The 23,696-nt window shown below is 37.5% G+C and overlaps 1 protein-coding gene across 1 annotated transcript in view; it reads right to left on the reverse strand.

Annotated features, from left to right (window-relative positions):
• GALNT8 (polypeptide N-acetylgalactosaminyltransferase 8) overlaps window positions 1-17,625 on the reverse strand; it is a 43,169-nt gene extending 25,544 nt beyond the window's left edge. Inside the window, exons 1-2 of the mRNA XM_025995570.2 lie at window positions 17,337-17,625; window positions 2,679-2,845 (exon numbers count right to left, since the gene is read on the reverse strand). Of these exons, the coding sequence (XP_025851355.2) occupies window positions 2,679-2,845; window positions 17,337-17,614 (445 nt within the window). The 5' untranslated portion in view covers window positions 17,615-17,625. The remainder of the gene's footprint in view (window positions 1-2,678; window positions 2,846-17,336) is intronic.
• Window positions 17,626-23,696: the final 6,071 nt, after the last annotated feature.

Below are 23,696 nucleotides of genomic sequence, written 5' to 3' on the forward strand. Positions count from 1 at the left end.
GTTTTCTTTGCTTTTCTAAATCCTACCAAACTTTCAAGTCCCAACCCAGGTCCTCCTCCAGGAAGCCTCCCTAGTTCGTTGCAGCAATTTCTCTGGGCTTTCTTGTACTCATTGACAGCTCACTCAATTCGACACACCATTCTTCATACATTGAGATATCTTTGCATAGGTATGTCTTGCCTCATAAATTAATATTGGGAACATCTTGAAATCACTGACATTCTCTTCCCTTCATAGTGCCTGAATTTTGGTACAAACTCAATAAATAGTTGTTAGCTACAAAATTTGCCTAAAATTTGAGAGAAAATACAGAATCACACCTATATGACTGTAATTTCTGAAAAAGTTGGATTAGCTCTGTTGACATTTGAAACATTTGACCTGATGCAAATGAAGCTTCATATCTAGGGGAAAAAGGAAGGGGACACCCCTTTAACACCATGTTATGGCATTTCAACAGTACTACAAATGATACTGAGGTAAACAAGGAATAATAATACTAGCTATCATTTAGTGGGAGCAAATCGTGTGTTGAGGGCTTTACATGCCTTATTTAATCCTCAAAATGGTCCTACAGGTAAATATTATTATTTACCCCATATCACAGATGAGGAAGTGGAGACATGGAATAGTAGAATGATTTGCCTCCCCCCCCCCCCCCCCCGCACAGTCAAAGGAATGGTAAGTTTCTTTTGTGGCATATGTGGTAGACTTCCATTTATTTTCCTCAATTTAACACAAAATGGATCTTTGAGTTCTGTTCAGTGTAGGACCAATCTACGACTGATGTTTTCATGGTTAATGAAAGAGAAGCTCCTGTCCCAAGACATTAGTCGAAGAATGACTCTTCTCTTCTCTTCTGTGCCCACTCACACATTAACTCTATGGAAAACATAATGTGTTCCTGATGAAAGTGAAAGAGATATGTTATATGATAGGGGCATGGTTGGGAATGATCCAGAGTTTTGCTTGACTTCTCTTTATGTGTCTACCCTATATTTGTAATCTTGTATCTTTTGATTTCACTGTTCCACAGGTAGAAATCTTGAATTAATTTTTATCTACTCTTCATGGAATATGGAATTAAAGAAACATTGTTTTTTTCCACAGAAAATGATTCTTAAGGGGTCCTTCAGCTCAACCCTTACATTTGTCCCATGAAGAAGCTGAGTCTCAGACAGATGAGACGACTTGCCTCAGATCATCTCACAGAACCGAGGAATACAGCCAGGATGTCAGATGTCAAAAACAGAGGCCTTTCTAACCAAGCTCTTATTTCTTACCCAAAAACCAGGTGTGAATGTCCAGAAAGGAATGAAGTCAGTCATTTCTTTTCTTTGACTTTCAGTGGAATTCTACTTAAGAATTGTACCTTTCTATTTTTTGTGCATTTATTTTGAAATGACAAGAAATGAAGATATTTAAAGCATAAAAAGGAGTAATTTTGGTGTCTAGAAATCCATAAGGAAAATTTGGAGGTCATTTGTCTCTTCCTCTTGGGTCAAACTGCCCCTAATTTGAATCTGCAATAAGTACCTGTCTGGTACTTAAAGATTCCCTAGAGAAGGAACAAATGCTGCCTCTCAGGAGCAGCCACTCTACAGTCCTTACTCTCACAAATTTCTTCCTTTTTGGTGGCCCAAGTCTCTGTGACTTTGTCCTAGTTTCTTCAAATTTTAAGAAAATAAGAGCTAACACTGGCTGAGAAGTTACTATGTGCTAAATATTATTCATAATCTATATATTATATCATTCGAACATAGCAGCTAGAGGTAGGGCTCTAGACTGCAATTTTGTCACTTACCAGCTGTGGGATATTTAGCAAATTCCTTAACCAAACTATGCCTTAGGGTTTTTTTTTGCATCTGTAAAATAGCCAAAAGAGTGGTTCTTCCTCATAGGTTATTGTAATGATTAAAATAGTTAACATAATAAGGTGCATAGAACAATGTTAGCTGCCATGATTATCTCACATAACTTTTATTACAATTTATGAGATAGTTATTATTACCAACATTCATATATTGCAGATAAGGAAGCTGGAGCATGGAGAAGTTGAGATACCCATGGACATAGAGCTTTTAAGGGAGGAACTGGAACACTGAAATCTCAGAAAGTGAGGACTCAGGTCCACTATCTCTCACTTCTTCATGTGTTCACCCTGGATGAACTATATAGGGATGGAGAGGAATCATGCTGTGAGCAAGAGACATCACCACTGTGAAGAGTCTCAGCATCCAAATCTCCACTTTCTCTGGGCTTAATTACCCAGGAAGATTGCTTTTCCTCATAGGGAACAGTTCTGAATCCCTTCTTGGTATCTAAGGTCTTATTTTGGACCCCACCTCACTCCCTCAGGTCCCCATCATGGTGCATGGAAAGGCTTTGGAGTGACTCAGTCCTAGGCCCTGACTCAGCTTCACCACTAACCAGCTATGCAATTTGGACACACTGTGTGTTCTCTCTGTGTCTTAGTTTCCTCATATCTGCAGTCAAGATGGATGATGATCCTCTTCCCTGACTTTGTGAAGATTAATGTGTCCAGCACATAGGCCTCAATAAATGATCCCTTTCTCTTCCCTATCTGGGGAGCCCAAAGTGTCCTAAACTCTGAGCTAAAACTCTTTTTCTAGCCTAGTACAGTCAATAAACTATTGTTCTTTGATCCAGTTGCTCACCATTTGAGCTAAAATCATCCACCAAGATGATCTCCTTTAACAATTGAGTGGGGGTGCGGTTGATGATACTAGTAATGGCCCGTTGTATAATGGACAGAGCTTCATTCATGAATATGAGAATGACACCGAGGGATGGGAGTTGTGATGAATATGTCTTCTGAAGACACCTATAAGAAACCATTTTAAATAACCACATTACTTTTTAAAAATTGCTTAAACATTACTATCAAATCTAGCCCTTCACTACATATTTTTAATATATCAATCGGCTCATCAATCCCAAAATTTATTAGGAAGAGAAATTCTCAAATGATTATCATTTGCAAGAAGATTTTATATTTGTTTATCCAAAATTTTCCTATTAGGAAGATAAAATCCATGTCTTTCAAATTAATCTTCAGTAGATTCCCCAAAAGGAATCCCTATTCCTCCACCATCCCTAAACTCACTTCCTTGCCAGAGGCCTTCTGTCATTGCCACCACCTTTTCCCCATGTTGTCAAACTTTCAATCATTTCTGACACAAACCATTATAGAGATGTGGGGAACTGTTCAAAGAATTATGCTTGACACATTTTTATGTCATAGTTTACATATGTTAAATGCTTAATATATGGTAGGTACTAGCTTACTCTACTTTTAACATCTTTATTGAGAGATATTTCACATATGATAAAATTCGCCTATTTAAAAGCATACAAGTATTGTTAATAAGATTCACAGTGTTGAGCAAACATTACCACTGTCAAATTTTAGAACGTTTTTATCACTTTAAAAAGAAACCCCAGACCCTTTAGCAGTCACTATCCCTTTCTCCCCAATCCATTCCACCCCCACTCCCTTCAGCCAAAGGCAATCACTAAACCCACTTTCTATCTCTATATAATTGTCTATTCTGGCTTTTCATATAAAGGGAAACATATAATACATGGTTTTTATGCCTAGTTTCTTTCACTTAGCACAATGTTTTCAAGGTTCATCCACATTGTAGCATGTATCAGACATTCGTTCCTTTTTACTGTCAAATAGTATTCCATTGCATGGATACACCACATGTTTATCCATTCATCAGTTATTAGACACCTAAAATGTTTTCCATTTTTTGGCTATTGTTAATGACATTATAAATATTCTTGAACAAGTTTTGTGTTGGCATATATTTTCATTTCACTTACATATATACCTAAGAGTGCAATTGCTAAGTCATAGGACAACTCTGTTTAACAATTTGATGAACTGCTGTAGTGTTTTCCAAAGTGGCTGTACCATTTTACATTACCACCATAATGAACAAGGGTCTTAATCTCTCTATATCCTGGACAACACTTGTCATTATCTGTCATTTTGATGATCACCATCCCACTGGGTGTGAAGTATTATCTCCTTGTGATTTTGATTTCCATTTCTTTAGTAACTAATGATGCTTAGCATCTTTTCACGTGCTTGTTGTCCATGTGTATACCTTTTTTGGAGCAATGTCTAAGTCCTTTGTTTATTTTTAATTTGATTATTTGTCTTTTTAATTATTGAGTTATAATAGTTACTAATGTATTCTAGATTGAAGTACTTTATTGTTTATTTTATTTAATAATAAATTTATTTTTTATTGGTGTTCAATTTGCCAATATACAGAATAACACCCAGTGCTCATCCCGTCAAGTGCCCACATCAGTGCCCGCCACCCAGTCACCCCAGCCCCAGCCCTCCTCCCCTTCCCCCACCCCTAGTTCGTTTCCCAGAGTTAGGAGTCTTCCATGTTCTGTCTCCCTTTCTGATATTTCCCACTTATTTTTTCTCCTTTCCCCTTTATTCCCTTTCACTATTATTTATATTCCCCAAATGATTGAAGTACTTTATAAGATTTACAGTTTGCCAATATTTTCTCTCATGCTGTGAGCTGTTTTTTACTTTCTTGATGTTACTATTTGCAGCAAATTTTTCAGTTTTGATAAAGTCCAACTTTTCAATCATTCATTACTTATACTTTTGGTGTCATATCTAAAAACTATTGACTAACCCACAATCTCTAAGATTTACTCTTGTGTTTCTCTTAGGAGCTTTAGTTTTATTTACATCTATGACCATTTGAGTTAATATTTATGTATGGTAGATATAAGGGCCTAGCTTCATCTGTTTGCATATAAATAACTAGTTGTCCAGTGCCATCTGTTGAAGAGATAATTCTTTCCCCCATTCAGTTGTCTTAGCACCTGTAAAGAAAAACTCTCCTGTGTATCCCTTTCTCTCTACTCACAGCACTACTCATCATGAAAGCTTTGATGACAAGATACGTGGGTATATTTTCCCCATATCAAATAATTCTGTGACTTAGAATTATGTTATAATTTAACTGAATTTATAATTAACTGAATACTATATGCCTGAAGTTAATTTCAGACCGTGCAAGTTAGGAATTCATGCCCACAGTACTACCCCTACACACACACACACACACACACACACACACACACACACACATCACTTTGAGGCCAATCACACGTTTAAGTTCTAATCCACCAGCTATAGATCAGAAGTTTCTAAGATCCCCCTCCTCAGGTTAGATTAATTTGCTAGAACAGCTCATGGAACTCAGAAAAGTTTGCTTACTAGATTACCAGTTTATGACGAAGGATACTAAAAGGGACACCTGGATGGCTCAGTGGTTGAGTATCTGCCTTTGGCTCAGGATGTGATCCCAGGGTCCAGGATCAAGTCCTGCATCGAGCTCCTTGCAGGGAGCCTGCTTCTCCCTCTGCCTATGTCTCTGCCTCTGTGTGTATGTGTGTGTGTGTGTATGTGTGTGTGTGTGTGTGTGTGTGTGTCATGAATAAATACATAAAATCTTTAAAAACAAAAACAAAGCAAAGGATACTAAAAGATATGAATGTACTGCCATGTGAAAAGATACACAAGGCAAGGTTCTGAAGGGTCCAGAGCATGGGAACTTCTATCCCAATGGAGTTTGGGGTGCAGCATACTTCTGGCATGCTCTATTACCTGGGCATAATTGATAAGATCATTGCCTGTTAGTGGTAAAAGCTATCCCCATCCCAACCCTATAATTATAGGGTTCATTATTCTACCAACCAGCTCATATCCTTAGAGGGTTTCCAAGAGTCACCTCATTAATTCAGGGCTGAAAGAAGCTTATTAAGGATAACAAAAGACACTTTTATCTCTTTTATTGGGAAATTACAAGGATTTTTAGGTACTCTATGTACCTTCACAGGAGTGAAGACCAAGTATATATTTCTTATTATAAATTACAATATCATGGCACCCTTGTCAACAATCAATTGACAATAAATGTAAGAGTTTATTTATGGGTATCAATTCTATTCTACTGATCTGTATGTCTATCCTTAACCAGTTACACCTTATCTTGATTTAGCTTTGCAGTCAGTTTTGAAATAGAGGAAAAGTGAGCCCCGTAACTTTATTCTTCTTTTCAAGGAGTTTTGGCTACTTGGGATCATTTATCTTTTCATTTTAATTTTGGATCAACTTGTCAATTTCTACTCAAAACCCAGCTTATATTTTGATAGGGATTGTAGATCAACCTGGAGATTATTGTCATTTTAACAAAATTAAGTCTCTCAACCATAAATATGGGATGTTTTCCATTTATTTAAATATTTAATTTCTTTTTTTTAATTAATTAATTTATTTATTTGTTTATTTATTTATTTATGATAGTCACACAGAGAGAGAGAGAGGCAGAGACATAGGCAGAGGGAGAAGCAGGCTCCATGCACCGGGAGCCCGATGTGGGATTCGATCCCGGGTCTCCAGGATCGTGCCCTGGGCCAAAGGCAGGCGCTAAACCGCTGCGCCACCCAGGGATCCCTATATCTATATTTGTAAGGCATGCTGCTCTACAGTTTTCTTTTCTTGCAATGTATTCACCTCGCTTTGATATCAGGGTAATACTGACTTAATATAATAAGTTGTGGGGTATTCCCCCTCTCTTCTATTGTTAGGAAGAGTTTAAGAAGGGTTAGGCTAATTCTTGTTTAAACTTTGGTAGAATTCACCAGCAAGGCTGTCTGGACCTGAGTAGTATTTCAATTATTAATTCAATCTCTTGTTAGAGATATACTCAGATTTTCTATTTCTCCTTGAGCCAGTTTTGGTAGTTTGTGTGCTTGTAAGAATTTGTTCATTTCTTCTAGATTGTCTAGTTTGTTGGGAAACAATTGTTTAGCACTCCTTAATAGTCTTATTTCTGTAAGGTTAATAGTAATGAACTCCTTCCAACCATGATTTTAATCTTTTCTATTTTTTTTGTCAGTCTAGCTAAAGTTTTATTAATTTTGTTGATCTTTAAAAAAACAACTGTCTGTTGGCTTTCTCTATTTTTTACATTTTTGTTTCATGCATTTCCACTCTAGAAACATGAAATAATTATTTTTTTTAATGAATTCCTCCAGTCATCTAGTTATTTTGTTGGAGAGAAGAAATGCTGCACTCAACATTCTGCCATTCTAGAAGACTCAGTCCATACTTATTTTTTAATGTAAAATAATTGCCAACACCAAAAAATCCTGACGTTTTGTCTCCCTGACAAACCAAACATTTGTCTCACTTCAACAAACTTCCGTGCTGATAGCACCTCCTCTCACCAGACCTGCTGATCAGAGTTGCTACAGTTACTTAGAGCATATGCTTCCCTGTTTGTCAATACCCTCATATAATAGATCTATATAGGCATTTGATTTGCAGACCCTGAAAGTGCAAGAAAATTTTAGGCAAAGCCTGCAGTACAGATGAATGCACAGGGACACAAAAGAGCACACACTGTTTGAAGAACTTACTTCTCAGCAGTGGTGGCAAAAGATAAGGCTGGGTAGACCAGCAGAACCAAACAACTGAGACTAACAAACCTAGGTAGGTTCTGAAGAATTTTAAGCAATGGGCAGGTATGATAGGCATGAAGACCTCAGATAAGACATGTCCTGAAGAATGAAAGGGAGAACAAAAATCTTAATCTGATTTCCTAGTCACTTGTATGTGATGAGCAGGTAGGGGATTGGAGGGATAACATTGTGATACCATATCACAATGCTTCTCAAGCTCTGGATATATACAAATCACCTAAGGATCTTATTAAAAGAAAGATTCTGGCTCAATAATTTTGGGTAGAATCTGAAATTTCACATTTCTAATAGGCTCTCGGATGATGCCAATACTCTAAGGAGTGTGGTACAATGAATGAGAGCAAAGTCTTCAACAGACATGTATTCAAATCACAGCTCTAGCACTTTCTAGCTGTATGATCTTGAAAAACTTACTTACCCTTTTTGTGCCTTCTTTACCTTATCTATGAAATAGTGGCAGTAGTAGTAATAGTAGTAGTAGTAGTAGTAGTAGTAATCACATCATGGCTGTATAAGAAAAAACTTACTGTTTTACACCTATATAGGAAAAAAATTGTCTCCTTTATTATTCACATTATTACTACATGGAACACTTCAATTTTGACACCTCAGACCACCAAATATGTGTTTTTTCAACACTAAGCAATTTTCTCTGACACCAGGTGGGTATCCTATAATTTAACTCAATTCTGACAGTATCTACCTGGAGGCAGCATCAGATTTCACAGGCTATGGGCTCAGTCTCACAAGACTGCTCCCACCCCACTTTACATGCCAGTTGCAAGTAGTAGGCCCTCAGGTTACCCACGACTTCTCTCCTACTTGCCTACAAACTGGAGGTTCCCATTACCCCCTCCTCGGGTTTAATTAATTTACTAGAGTGGCTCACAGACCCCAGGGAAACACCAGTTTATATTTATCAGTTTATTTAAGGATGTTATAATGGATACAGATGAAAAACTAGACAAAGAGAAACATAGGGCAAGGTCTGAGAGGGTCCTCACTGCAGGAGCTTCTGTGTCCATGGAATTGGGGTATGTCACCCTCCTCATGTAGATGTGTTCACCAACCTGGATGCTCTCCAAATTCCATACTACTGGGATTTTATGGAGGCTTCTCCACTTAGGCATGACCAAATATTAATTCTATTTTCAATCCCTCTCCCTTCTCTGAGGGATGGGGATTGGGCTGAAAATTCTAAGCTTCTAATCATGGTAGATATTTCTGGTAACCAGCCCCCACCCAGGGGTCCACTCAGAGTCTCTTCATTAGAACAAAAGATACTCATAGTGTTCTCATTAGTTAGCAAATTGCAAGGATTTTAGCTGTCAGGAACAGGGGGCAGAAACAAATATATATTTTCTATTACCTCACAATAGTATTATTATAAGGGTAAAATGCAATAATGTGCATAAAATGCTCAGAACAAAATAAGTGCCATTTAATGTTAGCTGCTATTATTACTACTTTGGTGATTATTGTTCTTGTTTTTTAATAGCTATTACTTGAACAGGGCCACCGTTCACTGAACTGGGAACAATGAGAGAAAAAAAAAGAATTTGATACATTTCAGTTTGGCCATGTTGAGTAGGAAACACCTGTGAGTCACACCATGGAATTCCCCAGCAGGTCATTGTATATACAGTGCCAGGGTCACAGCTTAATGATCTGGATTGGAAACAAGTGAGTTTAGGAGTCACCACCCTGTAAGTGGAGGTTGAATTCATTAGAGTTGGATAAAATCACTCAAGTTACAAGCAGAAAAGAGCCTTAAACTAAAGCCTGAGGATCATCAATATTTAAAAGAGAGGCAGAGGAGTACAGGAGGTGAACCTTAAATTCTTTCACGCTTAGGGGCAGTTCCTAATGTCTAGTACAGACTGGTTATATAATAAATGTGTATTTAATCCATAGTAAGAGTTGATAAGTTAAATTGAAACCTGATTAAAACTTTGCTCAGCTTCTCTTCCCTCTAATCCACATAATCCAACCAATTACCTTCAGATTTTCTTTTTTCCATTCAGTCTCCCATGTTTCCTTTTGAATATTGTCTTGGCTATATTCTAAATGTTTTCCCAATAATTCTCTTATCCATATCCCGCATTCCCTTCCCTACCTTAAACCAAGAGAAGCAAGAAATATGGCTCATGCAATTCCAAAAAGAATGATCTCTCCTTTGTCTTTGCTCCCCAGCACTTGACCTGGAATGGTTTGACCAGCTCTGTCCAACAGAAATTTCTGTTATTATGGAAATGCTCTAAACCTGTGCTTTCCGTTATGCTAGCCACTAGTCATGTAGTCATGTGTGACTATTGAGAACTTATAATGTCACTATGTAACCAAAAAAAGAAAAAAACCCTAAATTTTTAATATTTAATTTAAATAGCCACATATGACTAATGGCTACTATACTGGGCAGTGCAGCAGAAGATCCTGAAAAAATATTTATTAGTTGGATGACAGCTACAGGAAGTGATCCTTGGCAAATCCTTCCAATATAGAACCACAGTCCTCCTCCCTTTCCTCCTAACAACAGGAGGGCACAATGGAGAAAGACATGAGGTAGCTTCTAGGTGTTAGAGGTAAGAAGATAAACTTTATGTATAGCAAAACCTTATGTGAAACTACCATTATGTATAACAAATAAACTGATATGTACACATGGAAACGGACTATAAGCAACTGCAAAATATATTCTTACATTGGGATTCCCTAAGGCAAGTTATGCCAGCAGCAAGGCTAGCTTCCTGGATGTGCAACCTATGCAATCACATAGGTCCCCACACTTAGTGAGTTAACTTGACTTACTATTTTCCTAACACTATCTGGAAATTCTTAATAGTTTTTGAACAAAAGGCCCCATATTTTCATTTTGCCCTGGGCCCTGCATATTTTGTAGCTGGTCCTGGCCACAGAATTTTGGTAAACTCCCTACTAGAGATTAACTATTTAAGCTATGCCTTTTCATGTGTTTAATCATTTGTTGGTATTTAACACCTACTTAAACTCAATAAAGTAATTGACTGATTCTCTATTTTCACACAATACTCTTCTGAGTAGCCTTTCTCTGGTCTCTGAAAAGTAAAGAGAGGACATGACAACAGGAGGGCTGGCATCTTTCTGGTCTCAGATAGCTATCCAGAAAGGTGGGGAAACAGTGATTACAATTATTTTGGCATCTCACTTAGCAGGAAGCTGGACTGACTGGCATAGAAGGTCTTTTCTTATATTATTCTATAATTCTATGTAAAAATACGTCCAATTCACTAAATCATTTTTCTCAAAGAAAGTCAGTGGAGTGGTCTTCCTATAGTTTTAAACCCTATGATTTCCAGAATGCTTTAGCTCTGAAATCCATATGACTGAGCCACAAGGATTTTTTATGAACCGTAGAGAGAAAGAGTACTCATTTGGCTTATAAGTATCAGATATGATTCAGATGTTTTTCAAGTATATGTAGATTCTTGATTCATTAATATTTTATATCCACAGTAATACTTTCTGACAAGCAGTTTCATGAGCTAATCCTTATGGAATTAAATCTGGGTGCTCCACAGTTAATAAATACAAAACAGCTTCAGTTACCAACTGGTCCCAGCATATTATCTTCATACCTAAAGATCTAAATTATGCAACCAACCTAGGAGAAAATGTATTAGATCCTACTTGTGTCCTAACTCACAAGTAGCAAATACTGACACACATGGCACCATTCTCCCCTCTTATAATGGCAGGCATCACTAACAGATCGTTCATGCCTTTGATTATATGAACTCAAAAGTCTTCTTCCCACCAAAATACTCCAGGCAGTCACTACCAATCAATTAGAGTTGACATGAAAGATGAAATTTTGATACCATACTTGTATAAGCTAGCTAGGAAAAAGGCTTCTCTCGAAATGCTTTAGGAGTGATCTACATGTTGAGATGAATGAGTCTCAAGGAAAAGGTGTTTCTCACACCTCCTTCTATGGCTATGCCAATTACCTTCTGATTCAGAGAACTAGGGGATGCTGAGGAAACATCTTAGAGTAATGTGATGAAAAGTACCAATTCATCAGTCAAATCATACATTAGGCCACTGCCATTACTACATGGATTATGGGTCAGATCCTCAATGATGATTCTTTTGCTTTGGTGGTTAAAAGTATAAATGGAATAAAAATTTGTGGAAAAAAGCCCTGATCACAATCCCATGTTCATTTAGTATTGGATGAATTCAGCTATAAGACCTTAACACATAGAGGCTACAATTTTGATATATTTCATAATGCCTAAAATAAATATTCATACTCAAATACTTCTAGGCACATCTAAGAAGCTCAATGAACTTCAAATAGGATAAATGCAGAGATACACACTCAGACACATCATAGTCAAAATGCTGAAAGCCAAAGATAAAAAGAAAATCTTGAAAGAAGTCAAAGAAAAATAACTCACCCCATACAAAGAAACCCCAGTGATATTAACAGTTTCCATCTCATCAGAAACAACAGAGCCAGAAGTCAATGGGATGATGCATTCAAAGTGCAGAAAGAAAAAAAAATTAACCAAGCATTTTTTATATTTTTCAAATACAAAAGTCAAATAGAGGAGCACCTGGGTGGCTTATTGTTAAGCGTCTCCCTTCAACTCAGGTCATGAACCTCAATTTGGGGTTCCAGCTCAGAGGGAAGTCTGCTTCTCCCTCTCCCTTTCCCCTCGCTTGTGCTCTCTCTCTCTCTCTCTCTCTCTCTCATACACCATCTCTCTCAAATAAGTAAAATCTAAAAAAAAGAAAGAAAGAAAGAAAGAAAGAAAGTGAAATTAAGACATTGGGAAATAGACAAGCACTAAGAGAATTCATTGGTAGCAAACCCATCTTGCAAGAAATACTAAGTTCCTGAGCCTGAAAACAAGCAATCCCAGACAGTAGTAACTCAGCACACACACACACACACACACACACACACACACACACACACACATGTGTGCGTGCGCGCGCGGACAAAGAGCATCAGAAAAGGTAATTGCATAGTTATAAAAGACAGTATAAATGTCTATTTATTCTCTTAACTGATTTTAAAGTAATTATATTTTTTAAAAATGCATCTAACTGCTGGGCCTATAAGATATAGTAACTTAATATACTTGACAATAACAACACAAAAGAGGTGGATGGGAGCAAAGCTGCACTGAAGTAAGAGAATGACACCAGATGGTAAATTGAATCCACAGGAACAAGCGTAGAGAATCAGACATGGCAACTAAGAAGATAAATATAACAAACTTCATAAATTCATACTTCCTCTCCTTTTTCTCATTTTAATAGACATAAAATTATATAAAGTGATAATAACAGTATATTTTTGACTTTGTACCATACTTATCTGTAATGTGTATAACAATAATAGCAAGAAAGGAGGAAGATGGAATAAAGCTATATATGACTAACTTTCCTATATCTCATTGGAATAAGTCTAAGTAGATTCTGATAAGTTAAGATGTACACAATATGCCCTAGAACAGTCATTAAGAAAATAACTATAAAATATACTGAAAACAATTAAAATGATAGTATTATTACATTGGAAAATATTCACTTAACACAAGAAACAAGCAATAAAGGATTAAAGGAAAAAGATATGAGACATTAGAAAGCAAAGATAGATTGGCAGACATAAATCCAACTATTTCAATAAAAATATTAAATTTAAATGAATTAAACCATCCAGTCAAAAGGTATGAATGTCAGATTGTATTTTTTAAATCCAACTATATCTTCAGGAAATACATTTTAGATAAAAAGACAAAAATAGATTGAAAGTAAAAGATATGGTATGCAAATAGCAACCATATGAAAGTTAGAGTGGTTATAATGATATCAGACAAAATAGATGTTAAAATAAAAATCTTAGTAGTGATAAAGCAGAGATTTATAACAATAAGAAGATCAATTCATCAAGAAGATAAGACAATTGTAAAAATATACATATAGCAACAGAGTCCCAAAGCACATGAAATAAAAACTGACAGAATTGAAGGAAGTAATAAGCAATTGAACAATAATCCCTAGAGATGTCAATATCCCACTTTCAATAATAGATACAATGAGGCAGAAAATAAACAAGGAAGGATTAGGCAGAAAATTAAATGACACTACAAACCAACTAGGTCTGATAGACATTGAGAGAACATTCTACCCAAAACAGTCTAAGACTTTCAACTACACATACAACATTCTCCAGAAGAAACCATTTGCTAGCATACAAAATAAGCCTTAATATATTTTTAAAGATTAAATTAATACAAACTATAAATCTCTGATCACAATGGAGTGACATTAGAGATAAAAACAGAAAAAAGGAAAATTCACAAATATGTGGAAATTAAACAATACATTCCTAAGTAGCTATTGGGCCAAAAAAAATTGTAAGAGAAATTAGAAAATACATTGAGATGACAGAAAAAACACAGTACAATATACCAATAGTTATGGTAAAGCTAAAGGAGAGCTAGGAAAGAAATTCATAAGCTGTCAATAAGTACGGTTTTTAAAAAGGAAAGATCTCAAATCCAATAATCTAGCTTTCCACTTTAAGAAAATAGAAAGCACAAACTAAATCCCAAGCAAGGAGAAGGAAGGAAAAAATAAAGTTGAGAGTAGAAATACATCAAATAGAGAATAGATGTAACTGTACACAGTTGGTGAAAATTTCATTCTCTGAATACATCAACAAAATTTACAAATGTTTAGCTCAACTGACCAAGAAAATGATAAACAATATTCAAATTACTAAAATCAAGAATTGAAGTATGACATCCCTATTAACTTTCCAGAAATACAAAAAGATTGTAAGGGAATACTATAAACAATCTTCCCACAAATTAGAAAATTTAGAGGAGATGGACAAATTCTCAAAAATACACAAATAATCAAAAGTGACTCAAGAATAAATAGAAATCTATTGTGTCAAGTCCCCCCGCTCAGTGTTTTGGGATTTTTTTTTTTACGATTTTATTTATTTATTCATGACACACACACACACACAGAGAGAGAGAGAGAGAGAGAGGTAGAGACACAGGCAGAAGGAGAAGCAGGCTCCAAACAGGGAGTCCGATGTGGGACTCAATCCTGGGACTCCTGGATCATGCCCTAGGCTGAAGGCAGGCACTAAACTGCTGAGCTACCCAGGGATCCCCAAACCCAAAACAATGTTGAAAGAAATTGAAGAAAACCAAATTAAATGCAAATACTTTCTATGTTCATGGATTGAAAGACTTAACTGCTAATATGACTGATCTACAGATTCAATCCAGTCCCTTTCAAAATCCTGCTAGTTTGTTTGCAGAAATTGACTGGTTAATCCTAAAATTCATATGGAAATTCAAAGTCCCAGAATAGCTAAAACAATCTTGAACAAGAAGAAAATCAGAAGACTCATACTTCTTGATTTAAAAACTTACTACAAAAGCTACAGTTGTCAAGTCAGTAAATTACCAGCATAAGGAATAGAGCCATAAATCAATGAAATAGGATTGATATCTAGAAATAAATTCTTACATTTATGACCAATTGATTTTGATAACGGTGCCAAGATAATCTAATGTGGAAAAAGCAGTCTCTTCAACAAAGGGTGCTAGGACAGTTGGATAGTCACATACAAAAAAAAAAAAAAAATGGGATCCTATATCACACCATGTCCAAAAATTATTTTTAAATGGATCAAAGACCTAAATATAAGATTAACACTATAAAACTCTGAGGAATAAAAGGCATTAATTTCCATGACTTTGCATAAGGCATTAGTCTCTTAGATATGACAACCAATGCACAACCAAAGAAAAAATTAGATAAATCAGACATAATCAAATTAATAACCTTTGTGTAACTAAGAAAACCATGAAGAAAGTGAAAAGACAATTCACAAGGGAGAAAACATTTACAAATCACATGTCTGATTGGAATTTGTATCTAGAATATATTAAGAGCCCTTGTAGCTCAGTAAGAAAAATATAAACTAATTTTTAAAAGGAGAAAGTGGGATCCCTGGGTGGCGCAGCGGTTTGGCGCTTGTCTTTGGCCCAGGGCGCGATCCTGGAGACCCGGGATCGAATCCCACATCAGGCTCCCGGTGCATGGAGCCTGCTTCTCCCTCTGCCTATGTCTCTGCCTCTCTCTCTCTCTCTGTGACTATCATAAATAAATAAAAATTTAAAAAAAAATTAAAAAAAAAATAAAATAAAAGGAGAAAGTGTCTGAATGGACATTTCTTCAAAGAGGATGTGCAAATAGTAATTATGCACATGAAAAAATGTTCAGCATCATTAAACATCAAGAAAATTCAAATGAGGGATCCCTGGGTGGCGCAGCGGTTTGGCGCCTGCCTTTGGCCCAGGGCGCGATCCTGGAGACCCGGGATCGAATCCCACGTCAGGCTCCCGGTGCATGGAGCCTGCTTCTCCCTCTGCCTGTGTCTCTGCCAGTCTCTCTCTCTCTCTCTGTGACTATCATAAATTAAAAAAATAAAAAAAAATTTAAGAAAATTCAAATGAAGACCACAATGATATACTGCCTCACATCACTAGAAGGTCTATGATCAAAAGACAAATAATAACAAATGTTGGTGAGGATGTAGAAAAAACAGGACTCTATCTACTGCTTGAGAGAATGTACAATGATGCAGTCACTTTGGAAAACAGTCTGGCAGTTCTTTAGATGTTAAATATAGAGTTATCACATAACCCAGAAATTATACTTCTAGAGTTAAACCAAGAAAACTGAAGACATATGTCCACACAAAAACTTATGCATGAATGTTCATAGCAGTATTATTCCTAATAGTCAAAAAGTAGAAATAATCCAAATGTCCACTAACTGGTGAAGAGATAAACAAAATGTGTACTTGTACAAAGGAATATTATTTGACAGTAATAGGAGTGAAGTATTGATACATACTATAACTGAATGTAACTCGAAAACATTATTCCAAGTGAAAAAAGCCAGTCATGAAAGACTCATACATAAATATTATTCCATTTATATGAAATGTAGAAAATAGATAAAAATCCATAAGGACAGAAAGTAGATTTGGTTGCCTAGGGATGAGCAATTACGGGTAAACTGGGAGGGGTTGTTAATGGGTAGAGGATTTTTTTCAAAGTGATGAAAATCTTTTAAAATTGATTATGGTGATGGTGTACCACTCTGTAAATATACTAAAAACCATTACATTGCACACTTTAAGGAATTGTGTATGAATTATATTTCAACAAAACTGTTATTTTTAAAACTTCTGAAGGACGGTGGGAAAAGCAAAGAGAGAATAAGCAATGGGAAGAAGAAACTGATGGAGAAAGAGAGAAAAGGCTCTTTAAATTAGAGTTAATAACAAAGAGGAATTCACACACAGAATTTGAGGAAAACACCAGGGGAGGAAGTAGAGCTATTAATACGTTCAATGTGACTTGCGCAAGTCTTTCCTCAGTCCCCTCATCTGTACAATTATGAGTTAGACTCATCATCAGAATCCTCAAGGATGTTTCCCCAAGATCTCAGCCCATCTCCAAGGGGCTGTAAACATTTGGACCAGTCAGTTGTCCTCTCTATACTGCCATTACAAAGAGGATTAAAAACAAGAACTCTGCTCAAACAGCCTGCCAGAACTTTCTAATACTCCAAACTTCTTCCCCATCGATTTTCCACTCCTCAACCCTCTTTCAACCCTTGACTTTCACTTCTTCCAAAGCTCATCCTCCAATTAAACCTAAGTCCCTTGGCAACCCAAACATGGTCCATCCTACCTGGAATCTCGCGTATCTGGGATGGTGCGATTGAGTGGTAACTGGTTACTGAGGTAAACATTGTAGCCAAACTCCTGGAAAAGATCCTCAGCCTTTTTCTGCTGGGCCTCTGAAAGATCCTTACCCCACTGCCTGAAAAGCTGTGAATCTGGAAACAGTATCTCTTTGGGTTTGTGCTCCTTGGTCTCACTTGCTTTGACTTTCAGTGTCTTTTGAACAGGATGTTTTTCATATTTCACTCTCTCCACTGTGTTGTCCACATTTTCTTCTTGCTTCATAGCCAATTTCATACTTTCTTCTGCAAATGAAAGGCAGGTAAGAGAATATTTCAGGTAATCCTGGGCATTGTCTTCCATACAAATTTTCTTTTTTTTCATAATAAATTTATTTTGTATTGCTGTTCAATTTACCAACATACAGAATAACACCCAGTGCTCATCCTGTCAAGTGCCCCCCTCAGTGCCCATCACCCATTCACCACCACCCCCCGCCCTCTTCCCCTTCCACCACCCCTAGTTAGTACAAATTTTCTTAAAATGTTTTACTCTCCAAATTCTGAAATATGCAATCTCTTGTCCCAGGGGATGAAGTATATCAAGGGAATTTGTCAGAGCTATGCAAGGTTGTCCTGGCCAGGTGTGCACTAGAAAACACCTATCCTAAACCTTTAACAGAGTTTATCTATCCTGAGTCCCACACCTTTAAGTCTTCTCTAGGAGCCGTGTCCTGAGAAACAGATTGATGATGAGCTAACATTTTTTCAGAATAAGCCCAAGAAACACTTACATCAGAATTGTCTGCAATGATCATTTTAAAATGCAGAAGGGGAGGTGGATGGGTGACAGGCATTAAGAAGGGCACATGATGAGATGATCATTGGGTATTATACTGTATATTGGCAAATTGAATTTAAATTTTAAAAAAAATTGAATGTAGGCATTCAGACTTAACTCCAAATCAACTAAATCAGAATCATAGAGCCAGGTAGAGATAGGGAAAAGAGAAATTACAGAATCTACATTTTTAACAAAATCAAGGAATAATTCTTTTGTACAATGAAATTTGTGAAACATCATACTACAATATCAGTGGCTAACAAATTGAGATCTATTCCAACCTCTACCATTATCCACCATTCCCTTCACTTATGTATTAGATCTGCCAAGAATTTTTAAACTGGAAATGTCCTTATCCTTATCACATTTTCCAACCTGCTTAATCATAAGAATGTCTTCAAAAGTTAGTTAAAAATACAAAATCCCAGATCTCCCCCAGAGATTCTGATTCAGTAGGTCTGGGGTGGAGCCTGGCAATATGAATTTTTAACAATTGCTCCAGATAAATCTAATGGTGACGTTAATTTAAGAGACACCGTTAAAAAAAAAGAAGACAAAAAAAAAGAAGAAGAAGAAGAACAGTGACAGACACAGGCAGAGGACACTTTTATACAGATGAGGGCTTGTAGGGTCCATAACATCAAAGTACTTTTCTATTCATTATTTATGTCACCTTTACAACAATCCTGTAAGATTTGGGGAGTCACAGTCTGTACCTCAAGCTCAATTCTATGGACTCCACAGAGAAAGAAAAAAAAGTAGACTATTTAATGTAAGCGCTTCTACCTGCCAATCCACTCAAAGACCCAATGCCCCTAAATTAATGATGAAGATATAATTAACCCATCTAATTTGGATACTTTTCAGAGTGCTATTAATAGCTATGCAACAAGTATCACCAGGAGAACAGGTGTAAAGCAGGACCTTTCTAGGCAAATCAAGATTTACCATCACCCCACCCAAAGGAAGCAGGAGAATCTTGTATCTCACAAAGAGCCAGCTGGCTCTGCTACCACCATTTTTCTCTCAATGAATACTCTCTGCATCATGGAATTACAAATGGGATCCAACAAGCTCATCCCGCCTGTTTCCCAAATATTACCCTGCTCATCATCCTCTATCCCCTCTTGTCTTTGGTGATCCCGTCTATCCCCAAGGCTTTGTCTTTTACCTCAAGGCCGCTATCATCCCTGACACACAATCTGTAGTGCTAGAGTCAGACTGCCTGAATTGGAAGGTCACCTCTGCCACCAAGCAATTGCATGGCCTAAGGAGAGCATCTTAACCTCTCTGTTTCTGCAACTGTAGAATGGAGATAATCACAGCTGCACTTACTGCATAGATTTTTATAATTAAATGAGTTTGTGCACATAAAGCTGTTAAAACTGTACCTGTCACTTAACACTCAGTCAATGTTGGTCATCATCATCATCATCACTTTCATCTCAAATATCTATTGGAGATGTCTATCATTTTCATTTTATTGTTTCCCAAGTTCTCTAGGTTCCTTAACAACTGAACTCATCACCTTTCCCCCAAATCTCCTGAGACTACTTCTCTATTTCTACAAATATTACCAACCATTGTGCTCCCACCTACCCAATTCCCAAAACTCAGGTCTCCTTTTGACTATTTCCTCATCTCCATTCAGTTGCCTGTGTGTGTAGAGTATGCCTCCTCACGGTAAGATTCATCCTTTTCTTTTCATTCCACTCCTGTCCAATTCCCTATTGGCTCATCTAGACTATCAATTCACCAAAGACTTATTGAGCATCTCCTCTGTCTAGTTAAGGAGAGTGGCAAACAAGACAGGCTGATCCTACCCAACAATTTACCACATAGATGTTAAAAGTCCAGGCTCCTGAGCCAGGCAGCCCTACCCCTTCCTACCTGTGTGATCTTGGCCAGGGGATTTCTCTTCTTGGTGTATTAGATTTATCAAGTACCTTACAGGATTTCTCTGATAACTAAGTGGATTAATACATATCAAGTGCTAAGGACAGAGCCTGGCACACAATAAAATCTGGCTATCATTCTATTTTCTCTACTTCCTTTTCTAGGGGAGGAGCGGGGAGAAGTGAGAAAGGGGATTCGGAAAAATGAGAAACTTTTTAAATTGTTATCATAAGAAATGGAAGTAAGACCTGATTTGTGAGACACAGAGGCGCCATGGTGCCAGAGAGGGCCAGCTAGGGCAAGTGACCATGAATTTGTAGTGGCTCAGTTATGAGAAATCTTTTAGCAGTATCAAGCATTTGGGCAAAGGTACAGAGAAAGTGGACAATTGATTTTGCAGATTGTTATGGGTTCTTAGGAGGGCACAATGGAACAAGTGTGCAATGGAGTTGTAAATAGTGCAAAGAGCAGAGTTGGAGAAATGGTACTAGAGAGAAAATGGTTATGGAGAAAAATTGGATGGATGCGCTGCAATTATGAGGTTTCAATCAGGAATGGACAGTATGAGTTTGTCATTTCTGAGATGAACAATTCTGAGAGAAGACAAAGTCCAGAATGCAATATAGAATTGTGAGGATGTAGGTAAAAAAACTTCACAGGTGGGAAGGGCAAGGTATTGAATGATGACACTGTATCTCCCAGGGGGGATAGCAGGTTTAGAGGCAGAAACAAAGACTGAATCAGAAGCCATTACAAAGTCTGTAATGAGTGAGAAAACTTGTCAGGGAGGTCAACCAGAGAAATGTTAATAGAGGAAAGAGGGCAGCCAGGTTTTCATAATGAGGGCTACTGTAACAGACTTCTGACTCTCCTGAATCAGACCAAACCTAGAGCAGATTAATATTTCCCAAGCCCAACATGGATTATGACACTCCTCAGCACTAAACCCCAAAATGATAATCAAGGCACTCCACCATAAGGACCTACTTAGTTTCCACCAGTTCCCCACTAAACCCACACTAAATTCAAACCAGACCGATACAATCACCTTCTAGTGAAGAATCCTAGAATCCTAGATTCTAGCCCACCTAGTACTTTCCTGCAAGTTAGAAGAAAGTTTGTGTATGATTTCAGTCTGCTTGATGAGGGGATAGTCCTATTGTGCGAATTTCCTCTGAGTGAGTGCAACCCCATGCCACAGCACATGGCTTGGTGAGCAGAACAGGGGCTGAATTTCAGCTAAATATACAGCCACGAAAAGGAAGCAGGAAAGTCCCTGCAATTTAGAGGAAGTCTTTAGAAGGTGGCATAAAACTGGACCAAAGGGGGCAGTCCGGGTGGCTCAGCAGTTTAGCTCCGCCTTCAGTCCAGGGCGTGATCCTGGGGACCGGGATCTGAGTCCTGCATCCGGCACTCTGCATGGAGCCTGCTTCTCCCTCTGCCTGTGTCTCTGCCCCTCTCTCTCTCTCTCATAAGTAAATCTTAAAAAAAAAAAAAAAAAAAAAAAAAAAAAAAAAACAAAACTGGACCAAAGGGAAGGAGAAATAACCAGGAAAGAGCTTAAGGCAAAAAGGGGATGGGCAAAGCAAACTTGGTTCATCTCTTATAAATGCTCATGTGGGTACCAAGTGTATATGCTTTAGTGGAAAATAAAAATGAGAGCAGAATTTTTATACTTTTCCAAATTGAATAGTATTTTTATTCAAACTCTTTTGTACTAAGTATATGAGCGTCATAGGGTGGTCTTGGGTTCTCTGTACCTTTGAATTCCCCAAGCTTACTCTTGGGGAATATCTGATTTTTCTCTTTCATCGATGTTGTCAATGGGAAATTGTTTGGACCTACCTGGTTGTAAGTGCAGAGTCCAGCAGGATGAATACATTGTCACTAGACCATCCTCATGACTTATACTGAAAATTTCCAGAACACAAATGGGGCACACCCAATGTTATCTCTGTAGCGGGACTTTAAAGTACCCTTAGGGAGGCTCCAGAAAATTGGTTTAGAGTCATCAACCCCTCCCAAAATTATCATTATGTGTTTGCTTTAGTTCTTGATAGTATTCATAATTTTTGTAGGCATCTTTATTGACTTATGATTTTTGTCAATCTTCTTGGAGGCAATGAGCAACCAGGATTATTGGTAATTGAACAGGCTATCAATTTCAGGAAGTGTTTTAGGAAAGAAGAGCATTCGTGATCTGGAAACAGGGTCCAGAAGACATTCTGAAATTAATTTCAGGTGGTAGGAAGTCCCTAACACCATATCATTTTAGCATAAATAAAGGGAGAAGCACCAAGAATAACAAGAAAAGAAGGAACTGGGCAGCCTGGGTGGCTCAGTGGTTTAAGGGCCTGCCTTCCACCCAGGGTGTGATCTTGGAGTCCCAGAATTGAGTCCCACGTCAGACTCCCTGCATGGAGCTTGCTCCTCCCTCTGCCTGTGTCTCTGCCTCTCTCTCTCTCTGTCTATCATGAATAAATAAATAAAATCTTAAAAAAAAAAAGAAAGAAAAGAAAAGAAAAAAAGAAAAAAAAAGAAGGAACTGGTCATTGCGAAGAAGGAAGGAGAAGTACACTTGATGGCTCTGGGTGGTTCCCAAGGCACACTGTGTCCCAGCTGAAGGAAAGAGTAGCCAGGCTCCTCTGCTATTATAAGGCCAGAGGAGGCTGAGCCAGTAGAATGAGCCCTAGGGTTGAATGAGAGAGTTCTGATGTGGTCTGGGTGCTCTGCCCCAGAGTAACAGTGACTGGTTAGGTACACAGGCATTCTCTCATGAAGCTGCTTTAAGCATATTTGCATAGTTAATGTTAATCCACTGGGGTGTGCTCAATGTCAGGGCTTCTGGGTCTGACAATCTTCTCTGTGTTTCCTCTGCTTTCTTGCCTTGTACCCCTCTTCCCTTCATCCTTGTCTGCCTGTCTTCTGTTTTCTCCTTCCCACAGTCATTCGTTTATTGATTCATCCGTTAATCTCCACATGCCAGGTACAGGGAATAGAATAGTAAGACACTCTATAAAACACTCACTAAACCAGCCCTCCATAAATTTGAAACTTGCCTTCCATAAATTTGTACCACAATAAAATATAATGAATCTAATGAGGGAGGATGTAGATGGTGCTATTGTGTTTCTTCTCTCTCCCCTCATCATTTTTTCCATTTTTCCTCCAGTCTCCATATAAATTCTTCCTTTTGCTTCTCCTGTCTGTTCTTCCATCTATCTCTTGGCCTCACTCTGAACCCTGGCAATGCGCAGTTCTCATTATAAAAGGCATTTTATCCCTGACTCCAACATCCTCATGTGCACACACGCTCATATCTGTGAAGTCACTTTCCTGCTCACATATTCAATACTCTCCTTCAGGGGCACAAACATTAAATCCCTGTCACTTGGGACCAGAGGAAATACAACTGCTTCCCCTCACTGGGGTCAGATTCTGAGACACATAAAATTCAGAAGGATTAGAGTTTCATGGTGAACCAGAATAAAAAATAAACCCCTGAAAAAAAAATTTTTAAACCCCAGAATTCATGGGAAGAGGTTAAAATTTGGTAAACCTTGAGGGAATCCTGTTAAATTGAATAAGTCAGACAGAAAAAGACAAATATTATATGATCTCATATATA

This window comes from Vulpes vulpes, chromosome 8, assembly GCF_048418805.1.
Source record: "Vulpes vulpes isolate BD-2025 chromosome 8, VulVul3, whole genome shotgun sequence".
NCBI lineage: Eukaryota > Metazoa > Chordata > Mammalia > Carnivora > Canidae > Vulpes > Vulpes vulpes.